Source organism: Triplophysa rosa, linkage group LG5 (assembly GCF_024868665.1).
Source record: "Triplophysa rosa linkage group LG5, Trosa_1v2, whole genome shotgun sequence".
Lineage (NCBI taxonomy): Eukaryota > Metazoa > Chordata > Actinopteri > Cypriniformes > Nemacheilidae > Triplophysa > Triplophysa rosa.
This window is the reverse complement of record NC_079894.1, coordinates 13705363-13729897: the sequence shown is the minus strand read 5'-3', so window position 1 is coordinate 13729897 and position 24535 is coordinate 13705363. Positions and strand designations below refer to the sequence as shown.

At 36.7% G+C, this 24535-nt stretch overlaps 2 protein-coding genes across 5 annotated transcripts in view; one reads left to right on the top strand and one right to left on the bottom strand.

Annotated features, from left to right (window-relative positions):
* The window catches only part of slc44a5a (solute carrier family 44 member 5a), a 67862-nt gene extending 50943 nt beyond the window's left edge, over window positions 1–16919 (top strand). Inside the window, exons 3-22 of one of the 3 annotated variants that reach the window (XM_057334484.1) lie at window positions 3104–3177; window positions 6257–6341; window positions 7225–7309; window positions 7447–7575; window positions 9630–9690; window positions 9868–9991; window positions 10384–10467; window positions 10645–10757; window positions 11007–11138; window positions 11222–11321; window positions 11580–11672; window positions 11952–12039; window positions 12275–12537; window positions 12618–12712; window positions 13959–14062; window positions 14198–14271; window positions 14347–14417; window positions 14586–14674; window positions 14780–14864; window positions 15325–16919. In XM_057334484.1, the coding sequence (XP_057190467.1) occupies window positions 3104–3177; window positions 6257–6341; window positions 7225–7309; window positions 7447–7575; window positions 9630–9690; window positions 9868–9991; window positions 10384–10467; window positions 10645–10757; window positions 11007–11138; window positions 11222–11321; window positions 11580–11672; window positions 11952–12039; window positions 12275–12537; window positions 12618–12712; window positions 13959–14062; window positions 14198–14271; window positions 14347–14417; window positions 14586–14674; window positions 14780–14864; window positions 15325–15437 (2062 nt within the window). In that variant the 3' untranslated portion in view covers window positions 15438–16919. Of the gene's footprint in view, window positions 1–3103; window positions 3178–6256; window positions 6342–7224; window positions 7310–7446; window positions 7576–9629; window positions 9691–9867; window positions 9992–10383; window positions 10468–10644; window positions 10758–11006; window positions 11139–11221; window positions 11322–11579; window positions 11673–11951; window positions 12040–12274; window positions 12538–12617; window positions 12713–13958; window positions 14103–14197; window positions 14272–14346; window positions 14418–14585; window positions 14675–14779; window positions 14865–15324 lie in introns of those variants that run through there. The other 2 variants (XM_057334485.1, XR_008963006.1) reach the window with 2 other exon arrangements.
* Window positions 16920–17727: 808 nt separating this feature from the next.
* On the bottom strand, window positions 17728–21368 carry lhx8a (LIM homeobox 8a). Of its 2 annotated transcripts, none has more exons than XM_057334483.1 (8): window positions 21226–21368; window positions 20016–20156; window positions 19644–19765; window positions 19076–19296; window positions 18832–18935; window positions 18669–18764; window positions 18279–18462; window positions 17728–18191 (listed from the first exon to the last, which is right to left on the bottom strand). In XM_057334483.1, exons 1-8 carry the CDS (start codon window positions 21277–21279, stop codon window positions 18115–18117), a joined length of 999 nt encoding a protein of 332 aa, XP_057190466.1. In that variant the 5' UTR covers window positions 21280–21368; the 3' UTR covers window positions 17728–18114. The 2 variants fall into 2 exon arrangements, with proteins under 2 accessions (XP_057190466.1, XP_057190465.1); XM_057334482.1 differs by lacking the exon at window positions 21226–21368 and adding an exon at window positions 20386–20874.
* Between the last annotated feature and the right edge of the window lie 3167 nt (window positions 21369–24535).

Genomic DNA, 24535 nt, shown 5'->3' with positions numbered 1-24535 from the left:
AGTTTGATACAGACACAGCTGTCTACTCCAAACAACCATTTTACCAAATCCTCTGAGAGCAAGCAGAGTAATTTGTTAGCAGAGAATTAGAATTAGACATTTATAATTACTTTCTGCTTTTAGCGCTGCAATTTCATCTTGTCAGCTTGTATTCAGCCTCAACTTATGACTGGCTCTTATGAGTTTTGAAGAAGTTCTTTCAGCTGAAGTAGCATGGCATCTAGAATATGCAGTATGCTCACTAAGAGTGTATTTATTTTACATGTTTGTTTGTTCAGCAACACGCAAGGAAGGAAGAAGCAAGATCAAATTTTAGAAGTTCAATAGTAAACATGTGATGTGTAATATGTTGAGTCTCTGTACGTTTGTACATAAAGTGGAATGAAAATAAGGTTGACTTGATGATCTGAAACATTTTTATGAAACTGATAAGATACACATAGCCTAATGAAATATGACCAGAGTAATAACTATAGTTTAACAACGTATCTGTTCTGTCACAACAATTGAAAATGCATTTAATGAAAATACTCTTGAAGATAAAAGTTTTAAAACGTTTTGCAGCAGTGTCACTTAAGAACCAGGTTTGGTCCCCAAAGAAAAAGTTCCTTTACTTAAAGCATATACTGTATGTATAATGCATTATTTACATTTACATTTGGCAGACGCTTTTATCCAAAGCGACTTACATTGCTTTATCCTATACATTTATACATAGGCATGTGCAATCCCTGGGATCGAACCCACAACCTTGCGTTGTTAACGCAATGCTCTTACCACTGAGCTACATGAATAATTGTAACTACAGTTTATACCATATACCAGTTTTTTATATACGCATATACGCATTTTTATAATTATAATTATTTACAACAACATTTAATGTATTACAACACACATTATGAACAATTATAAAGCATCATACCATTTAACAACCCTTAATAATGCATTATAAAGACTTTAAGTAAAGTCTTACCAAAGTTTTCGTTCAGTAAAGGAGTAATTTTTTCCACCATGAAGGATCATTTGTGCAATGGAAGTTTTCATTGATGCTACATAGATCCAAACATTATAACTAAGAGCCATTATAACCTTTACAGTATGTTTACTTATTTGAGTTGTAAAGTACTGGAGAAATAATAAACCCACATTTATAATGTAATCTATACATCTATACATTAACGGTTGTATTTGTAAACAAATGTTAGTTAACTGTTAGTTAATGCACCATTTTAATCTTCTACAAAGACTATTAAATGCTAAAGAAACTATATGGCTTATTCTTAGTTCATGTTAGCAAATACAACCTTACTGTAAGTGTTACCAGAAATATATTTGTGTAATTTATTTATGCTGCAGTAGACAATTTCAAAATCACAATGCTGTTATATCCAGTAATTTTGTGGTTCTGTTCAACGTGAAGTTACAATTTACCTTTGCTGTTTAATTGAGAACTACTACTAAAAAATATTAGCCTGATATATGCCATAAATTAACATTAAAAGTGTTTAAAGTGCATATTAAAGTGAAATGATCTGAAGACCTGGCGAGTTTTTGCTCTGCACCATTTCATCTCAACCCTATAAATGAGATACTTGATCTCTCTCTCCCTTTCTCTGTCTTCTTTCTTGTACTGTTCTTGTACAGTTGCTCTTTCTCACTACTCTGCAGATATGTCACTCTGTTGACCTTGTCAAAAATTTGCATGTGCGACACCATCTCTGCAGCATTAGATGTGTTAGATGTGACCTTGCCGCTCTGAATGTTGTCAGTTTACTGCCTTGATAAACAATGTTTCACATCGCCTGGAAGATGGGGTTGTATGCTGCATTGTAAACACTGTTGACACTTTATTGTATTTTGTTGGAGTCATGAGAGAGCCAGAAATGTTGATCTGGATCGTAAGGTCACATAGTGCCTTATAAAAGATTGTGCGACCAAATACAAAAGCCATTAAAAATCCATATCGAAGGACCACTATTATAAATACTGTATAATGAAGTGTTCCAGTTGCTCTGATCCTTGCAGTACAAAGATCATGGGTTTGATTTCCAGGAAACATACTAACAGATAAAATGTGCCTGAATGCACTGGGAATCACTTTCGATAAACACATAATAAAAGAGTATGTAATATTGTATCTTAGTGTAGTGTATAGTGTATATAATAAGTGTAATATTGGCGGATATATATCTATATATATCTCTTATTTTGTGTCTGCTTTGGGGATTGAACACTTAACATACAGTATGGCACAAGCACATATATCGTGGTTACGTCCCAGGCTTTATACAACAAAAGGGCTCAAGAAAAGATTCAAGAGTGCATCTGCCTGTCTGAGACTATCTACAATTTCGAGTCATTTCAGCAAATGATGAGTGGAGCTGTTAAAGGGACAGTTCACCCAAAAATGAAAATTGTGTCATCATTTACTGACCCACAGGTTGTTCCAAATCTGTCTAAATTTCTTTGTTCTGATGAAAACAGAGAAAGATATTTGGAAGAATTCGTGTAACCAAACAGTTCTTGACCACAATGGTATTCAAAAGGGCCCCAGAACAGTTTGCGTTCCCACATTCTTCAAAATATCTTCTTTTGTGTTTAACAGTACAAAGAAATTTATAAAGCATTTTTTTTACTATGGTAGTCAATGGTGGCCAAGAATTGTTTGGTCACAAGCATTCTTCCAAATATCTTTCTCTGTGTTCATCAGAACAAAGACATTTATACAGATTTGGAACAACTTGAGGGTGAGTAAATGAAGACAGAATGTTTTATTTTTGGGTGAACTGTTCCTTTAATGGAGGTGATTAATCTTACTTGGGTATTGTTGCACCTCAGGAGATCCAAACTAAATATTATATGAGCAGTTTTATGCTCATTTTGCATTAAGTCTGCAGTACTGAAGAACCAATATTTAACCAAAATTACAGTTCATGTACAATGTAGATGATTGTGTTATTTTCCAGCAATAAACGCTAAATAAAAAAATAAATTATAAAGTATAAATGAATAAAATGAAAACATTAAATCAGCCTGAATGAAGCTAGGGAAATGGTTGAAGCTCATAAAATGAGACTCTTTAATTGTCTTGTCTTTCCAGAGGCTGCACGGATGTGCTGTGCTGTGTGCTCTTCATCATTGTCATCTTCGGCTACATTGCACTGGGCACTGTGGGTAAGTGCTGCAACTGCTTTCTTGTACAATAAATTTATAGTTATCATTTCTTTTTATGGCGGTGTAAACAGCAGCAGTCGGGCTAGATCACCACAGTATCATAAGAGCCACTATTAAAATAGAGGTACAATATTCTGTGTGCTATAGAGGGCGCATTTCACAGAAGGGATAATGTTATCCAGACTATTGCCAAGGATTATGCTGCAAAGCCATTAAGCGTTGTGTCAGTCAAAACTGGCGTAGGTAACCACACTACAAGCTACTTACAGAAATAAAGTACCTTGAAGTAAGATATTACACCTTTTTAATTATTGCCCCAGTGGCTGTAAGGCTGCGAAATAAAATGTGATGATAAGAGATGTTGCATTTTTGGATGCAACATTTCTTAACACTACCATCTTGCTATTAAACATGTAGTTCAAATAGTTTCTCCCCAACTGTGTTCTCGCCATAATGAAGGTAGTTGTACTGATGGCCGGTTGGATTTATTGCCCTATATCGCACGATGGTTTTAATTACTTTCTCTCACCAAAAGATTAAAACACTGGCCTACAGGGCAGAAACCTACATAAGAACCTTTGATCACACGAGTCCTCCTCCTCTGATTCTGAACCTTCCCCACTTCTCATAAGAGAGATGAACTTCAACAACCTCATAGACAGCAAATGAAACATCATCCAACGTTTCGAGATGCTAAAGAAGGATAAAAGGCACAAAGAGAGAGAGAGAGAGCAGAAGAGAAAGAGCGAGAGAGCATCACTCTTTGTGAGGAATATTTTTGAGGATGGAGAGCAAAGGCTTCTGAGTTACTTGTCAGCTCCTCTGATGTAAGCTCGTACATGAATATTTTATGATGCTCAACCCCAGGAGGAGCTCCTCCACATTTCTTCCCTCCACATCAAAGCGCGGCTAAAGTTAACGCTAATGCTAATACTGCTCCCCGCACTTTTTACACTTGTAGCATTGAAGCTGACGCAAGACAGAAGCATTGCCAACGGGGGCGGCTTTGTTCTGTTAGTGTACAGTCTTTGTTTCAAGGACAAAAAGGGCGTAAGTTCGGGAAAGTGGCATCACTTCACCATACCCGTACATCAGACACCACTCATTCAAGCTAACCCGCTGCAGGTTAACCTTAGGAGATTTTCTTGATGTCAATTGATGGTCATGCTGACACAAATACACCCTCGTAGCATACGCTGTTAGCATTTGAAGTGCAAAAGCAATAACGCAGGGGCACGCGGATCCCTTTGTTTGAAAACCCTACACAGAGATTCCAGCAAGCTTCACACAGCGTGATATTCCCATTGGTAGGGGAAATGATATTCACTTTGGATGTAGGGCACAACTGCGCCAGAGATGAGATAACTATGTTTCTCCAAAGGCCAAATCATCATGACCATAGTGGCACTCAATGTCAAGTGCCCGTACCTGTTTAGAATGTCAACAAAGATTTAGCCTCACAGCTGATGGACTATACATTCTGCAAAGTGCTGCATTACTCAAATCCCTCCATGAGTCATTTACACAATAGCTTTACCTTTATATCACTTTATATCACTATTTGTAGCATGGTGGTCTAAACTTGCAGCATGAGCTCACTCAGTATGAGGGTCTGGGAGCCAATGGAGTGTGTTGATGCTAATGGGGGGTTGGGGAGGGGCCATAATAGCCTTACTTCATTTTGCCCCTGGCAAAGGAATGATGTCACCCGATCCCTTTACCCAAAAAAAGCCCACTCCAATCTTGCTTCTTTCAGGGAAAATAATGAAATCACCAATGACATCATCCTCTAGTAACACAATTGTGGTCTCGCTGACAGTCATGTCTGCAGATTTGTGTGGGCACAGAGAAAATGTCACTTGTGTCTTGATGCATATTAGAACATAAATAGCTTCGTTTAGAGATAATAATATTCACTAGTTGAATTTTGCTAATAGTTTTGTTTTGCATGCAAACAGTGGTACAGTTCCAAAGGCCAGATTCAAAGTTGTTAATGCAGCTTAACTCTGGCATTAAAGCGAGACATTGTAGTGTGACGTAATTTCACAGCTCTGTGAAATGCATCTCTAATAGACTTCACTCAGCAGGTGACTTCACACAAAGCTGTTGCATGTTGGATTTCTAGAGTTCAGTTTCATTCAGAACAATTTTGAGATTTTAGAAGTGTGTAGTGCCGTTTTGAATGTGCATGGCTCTTATTTAACTAACTTGTATATGATCCTCCAAAATATATATACTGTATATTTATCATAATACAGACTGCATAAAAATCTAATATTCAGGTGTGATCATTGTGGTAATCTTCAGGAATACTGTAGATCGAATAGATTACAGACAGTTTACATTGATACTGAAATGTGTCTATGTTGCCTTTAGGTTTTTTTCAATTGCACATTTAATGTCTCTTTTTTAAATATTTTTTCTGATTCTTGTTTTTTAATGTTTATAGTCTTTATTAATATCATATTGTAATTAATATATTTTTTGTGGGTTTAGACCCACAATACTCGGCAATGAAGTTGATTCTGATTCATCGCAAAATGGTCCTGAAATGTGACCCTGCCCGTAAAAACCCAGCTAGTCATTTTTGTGATTTACTGTTTTCTACATAAAATCATCCTACATAATGTAAATAACATTCTGTGAAAATCTAACCTTGATATCTTTAATACTGAGTAAGGCCATGTCAAAGATTGAAATCAGCTAAATTAATGATTGCAAGCAAACCTTTTTATTCTCTTACAAAATTAGATTTAAGCCTGGATTTCAAAGACAGGTTCACAAATCAATTAATCCCCCATTTATGGGTCTAATGTTCCTGAGCTGTACAGTCCTATTACCCAAAGTCCTGAAAGTTATTATTTTATGCTCACATTAGATAGCTGCAAAGACCCCAGGTTGTGCACTCCTGAACTGATCTGTTGATGTCCCATTCAATTACGATTGAAAGCCGGCATTTCCTTGAGAAAGATTCATAGGATCAGGGCTGAATTTTAAAACACCAACTCTTGAGGTCTAACTGAAATAAGATGTAAAATGAAGAGGTTTGATCGACTATATTAACCTCTCTTTGTTATAGCTTGGATTCATGGGGACCCAAGGAAAGTGATTTACCCCACAGACAGCACGGGTCAGTTCTGTGGGCAGAAGGGCACACCTAATGCGTAAGTGTCAATTATAAGCTTTTGTGTAAGAAACAACATAATACACCCTATCCAATAAAAACATCAACTTTCATCAGCCTGTCCGACTGTATGCGTTCATTTATTTAAAGAGCATCTTTCTTTTTCTCATGCCTTTCAAAAACCTACATCACATGCATTAGTTTTGAGTTGATAGGCACCACATAACCTTGGGGGAAATAAAAACCTGCTCATAAGGAAAGCTGGGGCACAGTGATAAGAGTGTTTGTTATGCACAGCTATAGAAGGAGATATGTTTTCTCTGCAGTGGAAGATTTTGGATCTGTGGGGTTCTTAATTGGGAGATGCATTGCCCTCGGTGATTTAGGGGATTATGGGTAGGGGGTATCTGACACAAGCTCTTAATGCTGTCATTTGTCCAAACATAATGAGGTTTTATCACCATTATAAACATTTCATTCTTGTTTCAGTTATTGAGCAGGTCGGGGCAAACTCTGTTCCTTTAGCTCAACTGATAAAGCACTAGCAATGCCATTTTATGGGATTTGATTCCAAAGGAATGCCCATATTCAAAAATGTGGTGTCTACTAAATACATTAATGAAAATGAGTATTTAGTCTTAACGAAGGGTTGACTGTCATTGCAATTTTGACACTCTGAGAGTTTCAATAAAGAATATAAAGCACCAAAGAACATGCATTTTATAAGAAAAGCAAGTGATTTCTACCACAATACACTGCATGAGTCAATGTGTAAAGCTCCACTGACACCTACTGGCCAAACAACAAATGTTGTCATCTGTGAACATCTTTCAATGTAAAAGAGCACCAGATAAGACATATTAGTAGATCTGATGTTTTAGTGGCTAGCGATATGATTCACATGTTGGTCTTTTTCTCCATAGAAAGAAAGCCATATTATTCTACTTCAACATACTTCAATGTGCCAGCCCATCTGTCCTGATTAACCTCCAGTGCCCCACTACTCAGGTAATACTGTACATCTACATCTGTCCTCGGATCAGATTTAATAGAATTATCAACAGACATTGTTGTTAATATGACAGACACTTATTAAAAAAACTTCAGAACCCTAAACAGATGTTTTTTTTCTACACCGTCACTAGATGTGTGTTTCCAAGTGCCCAGATCGATTCGCCACCTACACTGATATGCAGATCCTTGATAGTTTCAATAAGAGCCACTGGGACTACTACAAGCAATTCTGCAAACCAGGCTTCAACAACCCCAAAAAGGTAAATCACTAAACATCCAGACGAGTTCTTGTGGAGCTCAATAAAGGCAACGGCACCAGTTGGAGTTAAACAACTGAAACAAGAGCTGTAGAGAATGAGGAAAGGGGCTGTTAAGTTGTTGTTCGTTTGTTAACCCATCTTGTGTATTTCTAAAGACACCTAATGATGTGTCAGTCACTGTGACAAATATAAAGCTACACACTTTGGCCATGCAATAAAAAATACAAAATGATAAAAATAGAATTATTTGAATAAAAATACAAATAAGATTCTTCTCAGTTGTTTGTCATAGATAGCAATGAAGTGAAATAAAAGTCACCTTAAAACTTTAGTCTACTGCTTTTCTTAGTTTTAAACATAGAAAAAAATCCATTCTAGCGAGATCTCAACCAGATGTCAAAGTGTTCACATTTTAATATGAAATTATTTCTATTCAGATGGTTCAGTACCAGGGGCGATTCTAGGTTTTCAATATTGGGGGGCTCAGCCTCCCATGAGGATATATATAAATATACAGTATATATAGCCACGCTCTAAGCACCACATACTGTATACATTACTAAAATAAATAATTAATAAAGAATATGCAGAAAAGCATAAAGACAAGGTATTGTTATTCAAATGAATATCACATTAATGGTCAATCTGCAACATTTATAATTCAAAGTGACAACAACAGCCACAAATCCATATAATAAATGTCACAATCAACTGCTGAGTCATTATTTAGTAGGAATAACTTGATATGTTTCCCTGCCATTCATTCTGATTAGCACGAGCGCTGTCACTCCTGTGCAAGACTGCGTGTTCATCTATTACATCCACAATATGTTTTAAATTAATAATACAAATACTGAAGCGTCTGAAAAATGACAAAGAGCTTCTAGGTACACTTTTGTTTCCTCGGAACTCAGAACAATGAATAACACACACAGCCGCACCAGGCTGAACTACAGTAACGTAAACAACTAACGTTAGTTAACGAGGGGTGAACGCAGACAAAACTTTGTTACAGTGGATGGGAAAGGGTCTTGTATCGCTCCCACATCATATTAAGCTGGATTTATAACAAAGAATAGCACAAATGCAGATGTCATGTTAATGCACACCTTGTAACTTTACTCTGCTTATGACGTTCACTCCAATGTGCTGCTGTGAAATGAAGAATGCGCTAAATAACGCAGCCTATCGCCGTTTTCATAATAAGAGTTTTAAATGGAAATATAAAGCAATCTCTAATTCTTGTACAGATTACATTATTACTCACAATATTTTAGGGGGGCTAAAATAGAACTTTAGGAGGGCTTTATCTCCCCTAAAAAGGGCCTAGCAACGCCACTGTTCAGTACTAAATGATCTGAGCTATATAATCCACATTATATGTATAAAACTGTTCTGTATGTCAACAGTTGTCTCGTTTATGCGTATTTTTATCTGCTACATTTTAAGGAATAACATCACAAAACAAAGCTGACAGTTATGAAAGAACTCAAATAACAAACAATAACAATCCTTCAAGTAATAGAATTGAACCTAAAACGTGCATTTGAAAGATTTGATTTTGTAAATCAGTATATATCTCTTCAAAGAACTGTCAAAAATAATACCACAGTGTCTCTTTTAGTTTTGTATTTCACAGTCATAAGCATCAGGAAAGTAAGCTGTTTTCTCCAGTCTGACAAGGATAATTCCACAGGCTCTTTCAGGGCTTTAAAAACGTCACTCGGATGTGTATTTTTGCTGCTGGATGGTTTTGCTCATGGCGTATTTAAAGAGCTGTAAACTTTGCTTTAAAGTGCTTCACACTTGAGCTGATGTCTGCTGTCAGGCTGTTTGTGTTGTCACATACTGTATATATGGCCATTCAGCACTTACAGTAGACTATGGGGACATTATGTCCAGGTGATGTATGTATATTGATTTTAACACCAACAGCAAGTGTTTTAAATCAATTACATGTCAGGTATTTCACTGTTGGGCATGTATTTGGCATAGATCAGCTTTGACAGTGTGCTGACATACAGTACAGATGTAAAGAGTTTTTCTCATTTCAGTCTGTTGCACAAGTTCTAAGAGATGAAGACTGCCCGTCGATGATAGTGCCGAGCCGACCATGTAAGTGCAGTCTGTGTGTTTCTTTTACTAATTTTATTAGTGACTTGATTAATTGAACTTTTTGTAAGTATATCACAGTTGTGGTTTATCTAATTTGGGCTACTTTGCATTGTAAATGAGCAGCTGTTTTAGTACCTCTGCACTGATATACACTGATATATTTATTTTGCTTGGCAGTTTTGCAGCGTTGCTTCCCAGATTTTATGACCAGAAATGGCACATTAACAGTTGCTAACAAAACTGCTTTTAAAGATGCACTGGACACAGCAAGAAGTGTGACTGAACTTAAGGATGCAGCTAAGTATGTATATCAAACACACTACACACTGCATACTACACACTTATTTGACACATTTCACACAATTTGAGTTTGTCTGACTGTTTGTCTTGTCTGTTCAAAAAACTTTCTAAAAGTATGCATTTGTCACTATTTAGTTGTGTCAAGAAAGTGAAGAATGTTTTTGTTCTCTAAATAAGCAAATTCCACATGCTCAGGGTTCTTTAAAGGTCCAGTGTATGACATTTAGCGGCATCTAGTGGTGAGGTTGAATGGACACGATCACATGCATTAAAGCAATATTTCAAGAGCAATTGTGTGTCATGACAATTATGAGCATGTCTGTGATTCAGCTATAGCTACAGATAATGACAGTTTGCACACATACGGCTGTAATAGACACACATTTTTTGCAGTGGTATTACAGGTATCCTTGAGGCCAAAGAAGTTGGAATGAAGATCGTGGAGGATTATGCCAGTTCTTGGTACTGGATAGTGATGTAAGCACTTATCACCTCAGCACATAATTTATAGAAAGATGTTCAGAGCATCTAACCAGAGAATTTTATTGCAGAAAATAGTTTATAATGGTTAATGGTAGTGTTAGCCAAATGACACACATATTTGTTGATGTTTTTGTGTACTGTACTTATGAATTTTTATTTTGGGTGTGACAGAGGGCTGTTCCTAGCGCTGGTCATCAGTCTCATCTTCATCCTGATGCTGCGTTTCACCGCAGGCTTCCTCCTCTGGTTCATCATCATCGCTGTTATCCTGCTGTTGGCCTACGGTCAGTTTTTATATCTGTACTTGTGTCATGTTGGTCAAGTTAGTGGAGGAAAAGTTCATGAAGTTCAGCTCAACATAAAACATCATTCGTAAAATGTTTTAACTTTTTAAAATAACATATCATTTTAAAGACAAACCTTTTATTCTTCTGAACAACCTGAAACACCATGCAAAACAATAGCAAGAATATGTCAGCAAACAGAAACATATTTTCAAATGGGAGTAAATAAAGTCCATCTCTTGTTTGTAGGCATCTGGCACTGTTACTGGGAGTTCACATATCTCAGGGAGACCCCCGAGGCCGATGTCACTATCTCTGACATCGGCTTTCAGACGGATCTTCACGTCTATTTACAACTCAGTCAGACCTGGCTCATCTTCTGTAAGACACAAAGGCTGCAAGTCATGGCTTTGTGATTTCCACTATCCTCCTTGTTTACTTGTTCTGCTGTATTTTCTTCTCAGTGGTCACCCTGGGTCTGACTGAAGTCTCTATAGTCATCATGCTCATATTCCTGAGAAGACGGGTTCGTATTGCTATCGCTCTGCTCAAGGAGGGCAGCAAGTGAGTCTCTTTCTCTTCCAAAAAGGGATAGTTCACCCAAAAATTAAAATTATTTTATCATTTGCTCCCCCTCATGTCACCTGTGTGACTTCCCTCTGTAGAACGCAAAAGAAGATATAATAATATCTTATTTTGTGTTCCAAAGAAGAAAGAGTCACATACAGGTTTTGAAAGACATGAGGGTAAATAAATGATTTAATGTACGTGCAAAAAGAATTTATAATACTTTTTTTATAATTCATATGTTTGTCTCTGCAGGGCCATCAGTTACATCACGTCTGCTCTATTCTATCCCATCATCACCTTTGTGCTGCTGGCTATCTGTATCTCCTACTGGGCCATGACTGCAGTGTATCCCCCAATTTAACATTTCTGGAACAAATAGATCTTACTTTTTTTCAAATGTGTTTACTAGACAAGACAGATTTATGAATCTTTTTGCCTTTTACGTCCACTAGATGGCAGTATTGTAACAGCCACTAATGTGAACTTCCTACCTGAGATGTCTGGAAGGATCACAGCAGTAAACATTAGTAACATTATCAATACCAGTTCTCTTGAGAGAGGTAATGTCAATATTAAAGTTAATTAGGAATGTCTCGCTTATTTAGTCTTTAATGAAGTCCAAAGATTTCTTGCATCTTCTGGCGATGCTGTTTACAAAGTTACATCACCTCTTCACAACTGCAAGTATGCCAATCTGACCTGCAGTCCTGAGGTGAGACCTTTGCTGTCCCAAATTTAATAAAACAATAATACTGACATTATTACTACTTTTTCTCAACAGTGAATCATTTTAAAATCTGTTTCTAGTTCATTTTTATTAATCTTGTTGTAAAATTCATCACAATGTGATCAAGCAAAAGTTCACAACCTCTATTTGAGAAATGAGGTATTGTACTAAACAGTTCATAGAATATAATAAACTGTTTGTGTTTGTTTATTGTCACCAGAACTTCCAGAGAACTAACATCACCAAGCAATGTCCTGGTGCTCAGTGTCTTTTCGCATTTTATGGAGGCGAGAGCCTGTATCACCGCTACATCTTTATCCTGCAGCTTTGTAATCTGTTGGTCTTCCTCTGGCTGGTGAATTTCATCATTGCGCTGGGTCAGTGCACCATCGCTGGAGCTTTTGCCTCCTATTACTGGGCCAAGAAGAAGCCTGCAGACATCCCTCCCTGCCCAGTGTTCTCCTCCTTCGCCAGGGCCCTACGGTACAGCTTCAACGTGCCCTATCCAATCAATGCTTTGCTTAAAATGTGTCTTAATATACACTCACCTGTGCTGTTCATAGGTATCACACAGGGTCTCTTGCATTTGGATCACTCATCTTAGCTGTGGTTCAACTCATCCATGTCATACTGGAATACCTGGATCACAAACTAAAAGGTGTGATATTGATATTTGATATTGATATTTAATAAATAGAGGTGCAATAAACTACAAAAGCTTTAGAGGAGTCATATGACAGGGCTAAATCGAATATTATAGTTTGTTTTAAATGTAATGCAATGTGTATACATGATTTAAGGTTCAAAAACGCTGTATTTTCCACATACTGTAAATGTTTGTATCTCCTCTTTGCACCGCCTCTCTGAAACACGCAGATTTTAAACAAAGCTCATCACTCTGAAAAGCGAGGAGTGCTATGATTGGCCAGTTAACCAGTGCGTAGTGATTGGTCGAATACTGCAAGCATGTGACAGAAATGTAACGCCTCTTACCATATTTGGAACATCAGGTTCCAAAGCAATTGACAGTACTGACTTACTGACAGTACTGACAGTATACATTTGGGCGGTCTTAGTCTAATCATACCAGGAGCTGACGTAGATTTGTGGGGGTGTGGTTACACGAGGTGTTTCAGGCAGGTCTGGGTGAGCATTCGCTTGTAGAATGTATCTTTTGTTCCGACACTTTAATTTTTGCAATTTTAGGTGTGTCAAATACATGCATGGGCAACTTATAACACACCAAAGACACAGAAAAACATGTATTCGCGCCATATGACCCCTTTAAAAGAACAAAATATTGTATTCCGTAAAATACTGCATACTGTATTCAGGAACAGTTCACCCAAAAACGTTTTGTCTTCATTTACTCACCTTCAAGCTGTTCCAAATCTTTATAAATTTCTTTGTTCTGATGAACACAGAGAAAAATATTTGGAAGAATGCTTGTAACCAAACAATTCTTGGCCACCATTGACTACCATAGTAGGAAAAAATACAATTGTAGTCAAAAGTGCCCCAGAACTGTTTGCTTTCCTACATTCTTCAAAATATCTTCTTTTGTGTGCCACAGAACAAAAAAAATGTATTAAGCAATTTTTCCTATGGTAGTCAATGGTGGCCAAGAACTGTTTGGTTACAAGCATTCTTCCAAATATCCTTCTCTGTATTCATCAGAACAAAGAAATGTTTACCGATTTGGAACAACTCGAAGATAAATAAATGATGAAAGGATTTTTATTTTTGGGTGAACTGTCCCTTTAAATATTTTGGAATCATAATAGATCGTTGGATTTTTCAAGACAATTTGTTGTGGATGAAGAATGGTTTATTTGAGATGAATTTGCAGTGTGCCTGATGAAAGTTAATCACATGCTGTTTGTTGGTTGGTTGTGTGTATTTAGGAGCTCACAATGTGCTCGCACGTTTTCTGCTCTGCTGTCTAAAATGTTGCTTCTGGTGTCTGGAACGATTTATACGCTTCATAAACAGGAATGCTTATATCATGGTGAGAGACGCCCATTCTGTTCTTTCCAATAAACAAACAAGTGCGCTTAGAAATACAAGTAACATATTTAGTGGTCAAGGTAACATCACTGTATTGATGTGATGAAATTACACAGTATGTGTGTGTTCTCACTAGATTGCCATTTACGGAAAGAACTTTTGCACTTCAGCGCGGGAGGCGTTCTATTTATTGATGAGGAATGTAGTGAGGTGAGTGTGTGTTTTAGTGCACTAGAGGCTAGATGAGTATTTTGATGTTACTGAATTTCTTCTCGTGTACTGCAGGGTGGCAGTGTTAGATAAAGTGACAGACTTCCTGCTCTTCCTGGGAAAACTGTTGATAGCAGGAAGCGTTGGTGAGTGTTGGTGAATCACAATATCTCTCATGTTTATTATTTCTCTTTGGTGCATTATTTGAGCGTGCAGTAATTGACCACAAGGGGGCGTAAGAGTGTCAAAGCAAACACTGAACATTGCAACAGTCTTCTGGGCATTGTGGTTGAGCTGTCCATCATTTCTTACAGGTGTCATTGCATTTCTGCTCTTTACACGCAAGATACCCATCATCCAAGACGAAGTTCCAGTGTTGAATTACTACTGCGTGCCTCTCCTGGTGAGAAATGACTCTTTATTTATGTTACAATTTAGTCTTTTTTTACTTACAAGAGTTGCTTGTTCAGATGGTATTTTGACTGGCTGTTCTCTCGTTCCCTGACAGACAGTAATATTCGGTTCCTATTTGATTGCGCACAGCTTTTTCAGCATCTATGCAATGTGCGTGGACACGTTGTTCCTTTGTTTCTGTAAGTATTTCGACTTGCATTTATTCTGTACTACGATAAATTAGAAATGATATTGATAATGTTGAGCATTAGTAAAGCAATTAATAAAACCCACTTTTTATGTATTCACCAAGTCATTAAAACTAATAAAACTTTGAGCTGAACATATTGTAAATTTAACCTCTGAAGGCTAAAATATGCATTTTGAAGTTTATGAATATCCCGTAAATAGTTTTGGACAGTTTGGGGGTAAATATACAGCTTAATACTGTTGAAAGTATTTTGAAGCACTTATTTGAAATTATACATAAATATAATTTTTTTATTACTTAACTTGCATAGCAAGGGTTTTATGGGTTGACGGTCAATCTGAAATTCACTGCATGTACGTTTGTTTGCCCATCACACTGTAAGCTCTATTTTTCCTCACTGTTTCCTATTACCCCGATCTCTCATCTCAATCCAGCTGCACTGTTCAAAGGCGAAGACTTGGAGAGAAATGATGGGACACCAGCCAAGCCTTTCCTCATGTCTCCTGGCCTGAAAAGGATTCTGGGAAGACCCGAACAGAGTCCCAAAAAGACACGTGGTTAAAATTCTCCGAGCACACGAGAATACCTTTGCTTAAATACATTGCATGCATCGACTAACGTATTGGCTGTAATGTACTGTAACGGGAGCTGTGAATGATGGAAGCGGTCATTTGACCACCCACCTCAAGAGACTCTCTGCACTGTAACAGCAACTTATCCAGGACCTGTGACCTTCGGCCTTTGACACAGTCTCTACACTGCAAATTAACACATTTGCCTATTACTACTGAGTGCTGCCTTATTCGGTGATTGTCGGAGCAGTTCTTTTTTGGTCAGTCAATAACTGAAATGTAAAAAAACTGCCCGAGATTAAACACCTTAAAATCTGAATAGAACATGAGAAATGATGGGGTATTACAGTACATTTGCATAAATTAAGTACAGTTTGGGCTGGTTTTACAGCCTTAAATTAATCTTAATCTGAAGTCTAAATGTAGTGAAAAACAATGCTGACCAGCCAATGGGTACCTGCTTTACACTAGGAGGGCACAGATACAGTACTTTACCTTAAAAACCATTTGCATTTTTGTAAATAGGATCATTCACAGCGTTATAAACATTAAGCATTTGTAGTCAACACAAGAAAATATTTTTACGCAATGAAAATGTAAATATCGTTTAAATATAATCTACAGTGTGACGATCTTTTGATTGTTGATGTATTTTTTTAAATATTCAGTATCACAGAGGGGATGCAGGGCATTAAAGAGCCCGCAACTTAAACCTAATGCAAAGATGTATTTTAGGAATAACTTTGCACCTATTGAGCCACTTTTGATATTCTACATGCGTAGCAACATCCTCCTTACAACTTTCAGTAAATACCCTAGTGAAATGTTTTGCTATATAGAGTTCCAGATCATCATTTTTTTAATCATGTTTTAGGAATTTTTGCCAAGAGAATTAGATTTTAAGCCACATTTATAAGACCATCGCTCCAGTTCAACTCAAACTGCACAGAGGTAGAGCTGTTCTTGTAAAGCTCTTTATTCAAATGTAAAAATTATAATTACTGAATGACTCTTAAATTATATATTATAGCAAAACCGTATTAACCAATAGTTGCATGCATATCAATTTTTTCAGCTGAAAATTCAAACATTCTGTTAACATAGGTTTAAAAGAGCACTTGATATAAGCAAAGGGGTTATTGGGAGGTGGTGGTGAAGGACAGTAAATGTATGCATAAAGTTCTGAGTGAATAACCCTACAACTTCCTAAACACCTTAAAGACCCAAACCATTATCATAGGTTTTATTCTTTTGTAAAGATTGTTTGGATTTTTGACAATATAATTTGAAACTAGTGAAGGAAAAGTACATCTATATTATTGTATTGTGATATTGAAGCTTAAAGTGCTACAGTTTTATAATCTTGGATTTAACCACTTTTGTAATGTTCTTGGAATTATTTATTGTATTTGTACTTTTTGTACCACAAAAGTAAAAATGTGATTTTTATATTTAAATAAAACTATTTAAAGAATGGCACATAAAAAGTTCACAGAATGATTTCCTCAGGTCATTTTCACAAATTAAATAAAATAATGGAGCACTTTTTGCATCCTAAATTGTCAAACCATATGGCACAGCTGTGATAAATCTCTCACTAACAAACATTTCTCTGGGCTCGATTCACTCTACCAAACAGCCATTAAGCTGCATTAAAACGTCAACACCCTTGATTTGAAAAGTTTTGTATATCGCTCAAACCATTAGCTGGCTGCACACTTAACCCAAAGTTATATTTTCAGTTCCACATCACCTTCGATATGCTAAAACAAGTTAAAGTTTGTTTGCTTACAGCTTTAGACCTGGAGTAAAATTACAGATCTGCTGCACGACCATATTTTACACAACCAGCTCGCTAGGAAGATCCCCAGAAACACAATCACACATCCAGATGTAATTCTGCATTATATGATCCTACTTGCATCTGTAGACTTTATCTTTGAACCATCATAAAAAGTTGTGCATGCTCTTGGTTTGAACAATTTTTAAAAACGTTAAGGAAATGGGTTTTTATCTTTGCTCAAAATAAAGAACATGCAGTAAGTTATGCAAAATATTTTTCTGAAGTTATGCATACATTGGTGTGTAAACATACAAAACCAATATGACAAATTGCAAACAAGTTTAATGCTTGATTGGGATTTTAGTTTAATGCTGGTAGTAAGAGTAAATGTCCTTTTACAGAAACCCAACATACCACGCTAACCGAGTAAGTAACAAACCCTTCCGGAAATTAGTTTCGAACAAGAAAAACTCATCAGCTCTGGTAAATTAGTGGATTTTTATTGGATTTTTCTTCAGCTTCCAAGTTTCTCTAGATCCAAACAACCAAACAATGTGCATCGACTAAACCAGAAACCAAGAATTCCATGGTAAATTTATTTTAAAACAAAGTGCTCAGTCACATACAAGAAATAAATTAAATGCCATTATTCCATCACTATATAGATATATATAATATATATATATATATTAAACAAAAACTTCAAGCTCTTTTCACAATTTCAAAACATTTTCTTTTTAAATCATCGCAAGATAGATATCCTTCAGTAAGTACCCATGAAAGATGGAGTAACATGGGTCTTGTTCAAAACGCAGTCAATAGAAGAACAAATATTTCCCATCCCATCATCTGACCTGACCGACGATGCAGTGATGGCTGATGGCTCAGGCGTGGCTGATGGGCAGCTGTGTCATCGAATGGGGCAAGAGAGGCTGCAGCATCAGCGAACTGGGAGAGTGGACTACAAATACAAAATTTCACGTTTAGTTACAAAAGGTCAGCTCATAGAATCAATGATACAGTAATATTCCATCAGAGCATATTGTACCATCCAAATAGGAGTGTAGGGCAGTCAGCATAGGAGTGTCCACAGGAGCAAAAGCAGTGTATTGAAGTTCATCTATCAGAGAAGGAGAGAGTCTGGCAGGCTCCAGAGATGACACTGGTGCCATGGAAGAGTGATTTGGGCTGACGTGCTTCTTATGACGAGCTCGACAGTTCTGGAACCAAACCTGAGTTGCAGATTGATACAGTACAACATTGGTATAAATGATTTTTCATGTACACAAATTATAAAATATGTATTTGTATCAAAGACTCAAATCAAGCAGTGGGCACCATACCAAACTAGATCCCATCAAATAAGTTGTGAAAGTACGCAGTGCATTACTAGCCATATACAAACCAAAGAGTCTCACAAAAATAAACTGCATTATACCTGAATAACCCTGCGGCTAAGACCGGTTCTTTCTGCCAACTTTTGTAAAGTCTGGGCATCTGGATTGTTGTCCTGAGCAAACTGGGCCTGCATTACCTAAAGGGAAAAAATCAGTGAACTGGGTACAGTCATTGGCAAAAAATATGTGAATTTCAGGACAAACCTGTAGCTGGTCAGCTGTGAAACTTGTGCGTGCCCTCTTGGCTGGTTTAGGCTGATTTACTTCCTGTTCCGATGGAACTGCTCCTTCAACATTAACCCCTTTACCTATAACCACAGAGACGCAATAAAAACATTAAACTATAGTTCCGTAAGCGTCAGCAGCAGCAAAATACGCGTTTGGGTTTTCTTAATATTGGGTATGTTGATATTTGGTATACGAAGGCAAATTCCAGGCAGCCTCTAACCGGTTTCCATGGCCCGCTTCAGGTTGTCCAACATGCAGTCGTAGTGCACGCGACACAGGACTCTTTCATCCACCAGTGCAAACTCCTCTCCCGTGGACAGTTGCCTTTTGCAGGAAAAGCACGCAAAACACGCCAGGTGGTAGGTGTTGCCTTTTGCTCTACGGACCCAGTCATTTGAGTGGATGTTTCTGCCGCAATGAGCACAACGCGTTCCGTATTTCCTACGAGAAACAAGACCTTCCATGCTTAAAAGGTAAACAAGCTTTTGCGTTACGTTTTCGTGAGGTTGTGTAGTAGTGATATATATGGCACTCCGGGAGAAAGTGGTGGATTATTGTCGAATTTAGGGAAAGAAATTAATCGAACGTCATGACAGCGCAGTGTAGCATCACTAGTTTAAAAGGAATGTAAACAAATTGGACCAAACAACTTTGTGGACCTATAAAGAAGTTAAACGATTCACTCCACGTAAATGGATGTGGTCGCCGTTGTTACGCAGTGGTGCAGACTTTTCAAATTCATTTTAAATACGTGCGAATATAAAGAATAAATAGTACATTTTCATTACCTGAAGTAATCCAGTTTACAGAATATCTCCTTCTCTTTTATATAACAACTGATGTGTCTGCCCAGAGATGTTTGGCACACGCTGCAAGACAGGCATCTCACGTGCCAGCACATGTCGTTCACCTGAGGTAAAAAAAAACTTTTTAAACGATTATGGCAACATTATTCAAGTAAAAAATGACTTGAAATTAAGTGTCAATATTCCGTTTATGGCTTTCTTAGAAATTACTTACAAAATAAATAAAACTACAAACACGTAAATCTCGTGGCATTTTGGAAGCCCCAGCGTCATGAGTTGAACGATTTGGTAATATAGAAGAAAGCCTCAGACGCTGTAATTCTATGTTGGTGGAACATATATTTTTTTCTTTACCTTTAGCAGATATTTGTCAACTATCTCAGTGCCACAACTGGTACAGATGGCTTTCTCTGTCATGGCATGAGGTGAAGAGCTGGGCGACAACGTCGACGACGACGAGCACGATACTTCTTCAAACAGGTCTTGCGTTTTATCCTTAAAACCAAGCAAAACACAATGCATAATATAAATATTGCATTACAACATAGACATTAAAAAAAATGTTAAGACGTTTTTAAATGAACTTTAGCAAACAATAGAAATAAGCCGTTTGGAGCACCAGGTCAAGAAGCCTAACTTTCATAAGCCCGAATCACTTTACAAAAAGTAACCAGGATTCCCCAGCTCCATAAATCCATTAAAAAAAGTTATCGTTGTTAAATACCATTTGGTCTTCCTCAGGCTCACTTATCGTGTCAGGTGTGTAGAGGAGCGAGCCTCCACAGCCCGCGGGCATGATGAGAGCAGCGCAGACAAACAGTATGAGCGCTCGTCAACGCAGCCGCCTTTTAACCTCTAAGCCCGAGCGACCCATTAGCTGCCTTTCGCTCTTTTTACCATGACAACCTTTTTTACCATGACAACCTCTCGGTGTAACTACAAGCCCGTGTCAACTTGTTGAAATACACGCGCTTTCTAGGCAAAGCGTCGTCCTCTTCATTTAAGCACTTTAAACGCTTCATGCAGCCTAGATCAGATTCCTTTCTGACACTTTCAGTAGCGCGTTGCCTTTATAGGCTATGTAATTTTCCCAAATTCATCAAGTAAATTTGCCAGATTTTGTTTTAAAACGAAGCTTGAATGCTTTTGCAATATTTGAACTCCCATTTAATGAACCGACTGTTACCTCGATAAAGGAAGAAAAGAAATCACGATCACTCAATTTATATTAATTGCTCGCAGGCGTTGCCTGAGGCACAGCTGAGGATGGTACCGTAATTCACACTCAGTCAAGCCATGGGTATTAGAGTTGACACATAGTCGTAAATAAAATCGGACACGCAAAACAACATTTTAAAATAGTCCATGCATCTTTTTTTAAAAAGATTTTTTAGATTATTTTACATAATCTGTTAAATAGCCTAGTCCTCTACAACATAGCCTAAACATAAAATAAGATAACCTATCAGGATTTATTATTAAAACAAGATAAAAATAGAAAATAGCAGAAACCAAAAGACGTGATACATTTTAAATTTAAGTATTTACTAGGTTGTTTACTTACTGTGTTTTTGCTTGGGCTTTCTTTAGATGTGGTTTGTTCATTTTTCCAGTACATTGTCCAGTAGCCTATCCACCTTCAGATTTCCTATGATACGAGAATTAATCCATATGGGTCCTGCAGCTGAATACACGTCGTGACCATGTTTTAACTCTAACTTTTGTTTTCCTTAGCGAGGGTGGTACTTTTCCTTGCATTTTCTCACTCCCCTGGCCGCACCTCCCTGTTACATTTACACACGCCTATTATTCTGAGAGTTGCAGAAGAAAGAGCTGATCAACTATGAGTGGCATCATATTTGTTGAATTTACAACGCAACATAATTTTGTTGAAAAAGTATTTTAGACACTAATTTTGTGTTAAATATAAATAACCCGGCATGTATCTTCTAAGTTTATTAAACGTGAGAGTTATGTTTTTGCTTTAAACTCATTACAGCTGTAATACTTTGTAAATATTTTTATTATTATCATTATTTAAATTTGAAGAAATATTGAAATATTGAAAACTTTTGTAAAATTGACATGATGCCGGTTGCAAACAACTCTTTTTATTCGTCATTGCAGTTTCCCTATTGCGCAGGTTTGACGACTTGTCCAACTCATAATAAGCTGTTCACTTCGCTCCCCATTAACACATACAGAACATAACTTAAGTGGAAATATTCATTAAAATACATTGTTGCTTATTTTATGATTTATAATTATTCATATAAAAACATTTTTCTGTTTTTATAAAAAATGCAGAAACGTTCTAAATAAGATGTTTATATAATTTTGAATTCTTCTTCATTTTTATTTGACATTATTCTTTGTTGCTCTATTCGTAATTAATTTTGTTATTTTATTGCTATATTTTCAATTAGGCTTTCTTAGTCTTTCTAATGTCTGACTGAATAAATGTTTTAAAAATTATTTGCTCTTTCCTACAGACCAGAGTGCTTATGATAGGTCATTCATAATAATTAAATTATAATTATAAAAATAATTAATAATATATTTCAATCAACATCATAACGAATTGTTTCAAAGCTTTCAGTCTGCATATTTTTTAGATATTTTAAAACAGGGGGTTTTATTTACATACACATTTTATTTATATTTTTAGATATTTTTCATATAGCTAGCTTTTCAAACGATTGATATACCCTTTTTGTCCACCACTGTAAAATATTTCTGATATTTTTTTGGATTATATAAGCATTTAAAATGAACAGAGGTGATTTAATTTCTGTCAGATCACATATCTGAATTTTAACAGACACTGACATCTTAAATACAAGAGCAATAATATCAGCTTCCACACAGATTATTCTTGCCTATTTGGATTGGTTTATTAGACATGGAGGATGTAAGGCAGTCTGGGGATATGTGAGATGTGTCAGTCAAGTCAAAGAGGGTGACCTTATACTTTGACTTTCTGTTTTGACTTTCTGTTTTAAAATATGTTTCTTCTCCAGGGAGACTTTCTTTTCTTGTGTGTATGTACTGTCAAATGAAAAGCAGTTTTGTGAGCTTTATTATTGCTTTTTGCAGACAAGTTTCCTTTTGACATAACCATAACTGAAAAAGGAGGGTGGTCAATACAATGTCATAATTTTGTTATGTTTGCTTTTGAATGTGAACTGAAATGTATTACATCATTGGCTAAAATGATGTAGTTCTCATTTATTCTCATGCTTCAACATTTAATCTTATCTCTTGATAATTCTAAGAACTGTGGCATTATACAATGAAGAAATCCTAAAGTGTGGCATTAGGTTCTGGAATCCTAATCTAATTAAAATTCTTTTACTTTTTATGTTTATTCTTGCTTGCATTGTTATATGATTTTTCAGTTGTATTGGACAAGCTACGCCGTTTTTCACAATAAATGCCCAGATGCATGAATGGTTTCATGTAAGAACAGATACATGGGGAGTCTCATTGTAAAATGGATAGCCATTTGCAGCCACTTTTGTCGGAGCAAGCCTTATCGCTCATCTTATTGTTGCATTCCACGAGTCAGATTCTCTTTTCATGGCAATATCTCTTCAAAATTGATAGGCACACTCACAGAAAAATCTCTAAAAAAGACCTTTACCGAAAACTTAGAACCTCTATCTCTGTCTTGAAACAGGTGGAAGATTGTCTGAAGTTGTCAGGAGATATATATGGATACAACTGATACAAATTATTTTTATTATTAATTTTATTAATTTTATCCAAATAAATTTATTGTAATGCCAATCTCAAAATTTGTTTTGTGAATAGTACATCTCCCTTATCATCCTGAACTTTTAATCTTGAAGACAGCCTTATATTTTTCCCCTGCAATGCAAAAAGAAAAGAGAAAAACAAAAAAGAAGTGCCAAAAAAAGAAACACATCCAGCTTCATTCATTAGTCTTTAAATGCCGTTGTTTTATTCATTGACTTTCATTCATGAAGTTAAGATCAGATGAAAGTGGGGGGCGGGGGGGTATTGTGTGCTGTAACGTGACACTGAGGGTCTAGGAGGTGAGGGGTCTCAGAGCTCCTAGACTTTGAGTAAATGGGGTCTGACAGGTTGATCGGGAGCGCTGTGGTCATGTTTCCTCACCAGTTCTGCTGGCAGTGCAGCTATGGCCAGCGCAGAAAAAGAAACCCCCTTTGGCAGATGTACGACAGCCCATTGAGTCTCCAGACACTGAGGGGAAAACAATACTGTGCATAAAACAGTAGTGGTAGGGGAAATGTACTGAAGCAACTGTGCATCGTGACTTTAATGGTAGTCCAAAACATTGCAAGGATCATTCATCATGTTTGTTAACACCGGAATGTCTGACTTAAACCATTTCCTGCAATATCATTGAAATAGTTTCTGTTTGACCTCTTCCTATTTATTAAAATAATTAATATCCGCCTCCTTACATCAAATCATTAAGTTGAATTAAAATCATTTATTTTATATTTTGAGAATTTGTTTGTATTGTCAATTGAAAATATTTGATTATGTTTAAATATGATCAGTGACCCAAAAATAATGCAGAACTTTTTAGTTTCATCTTTTAACATGTTATCCTGTTGTTTATTTTCATGTTTGCATTTTATACCGTATCTGCAAATACAGATAAGAGGGTTCAACCCTCATTGTGTCTGGTCATTGATGTCCCATTCCAGATAAAATTGGCATTGTAGTTTCCATCGACATCTTTGTGATGGTTGCGAGTCAACGGAGTGCAGTCCTCAGATGCTCTTGTAGCTGAGGAAATGGACCCGATGACAGTTCCCCATGCAGCTAGGGGGCTCCGAGCCTCTGCTATCATGCAGAGCACAGGAAACAGAGATTTACAA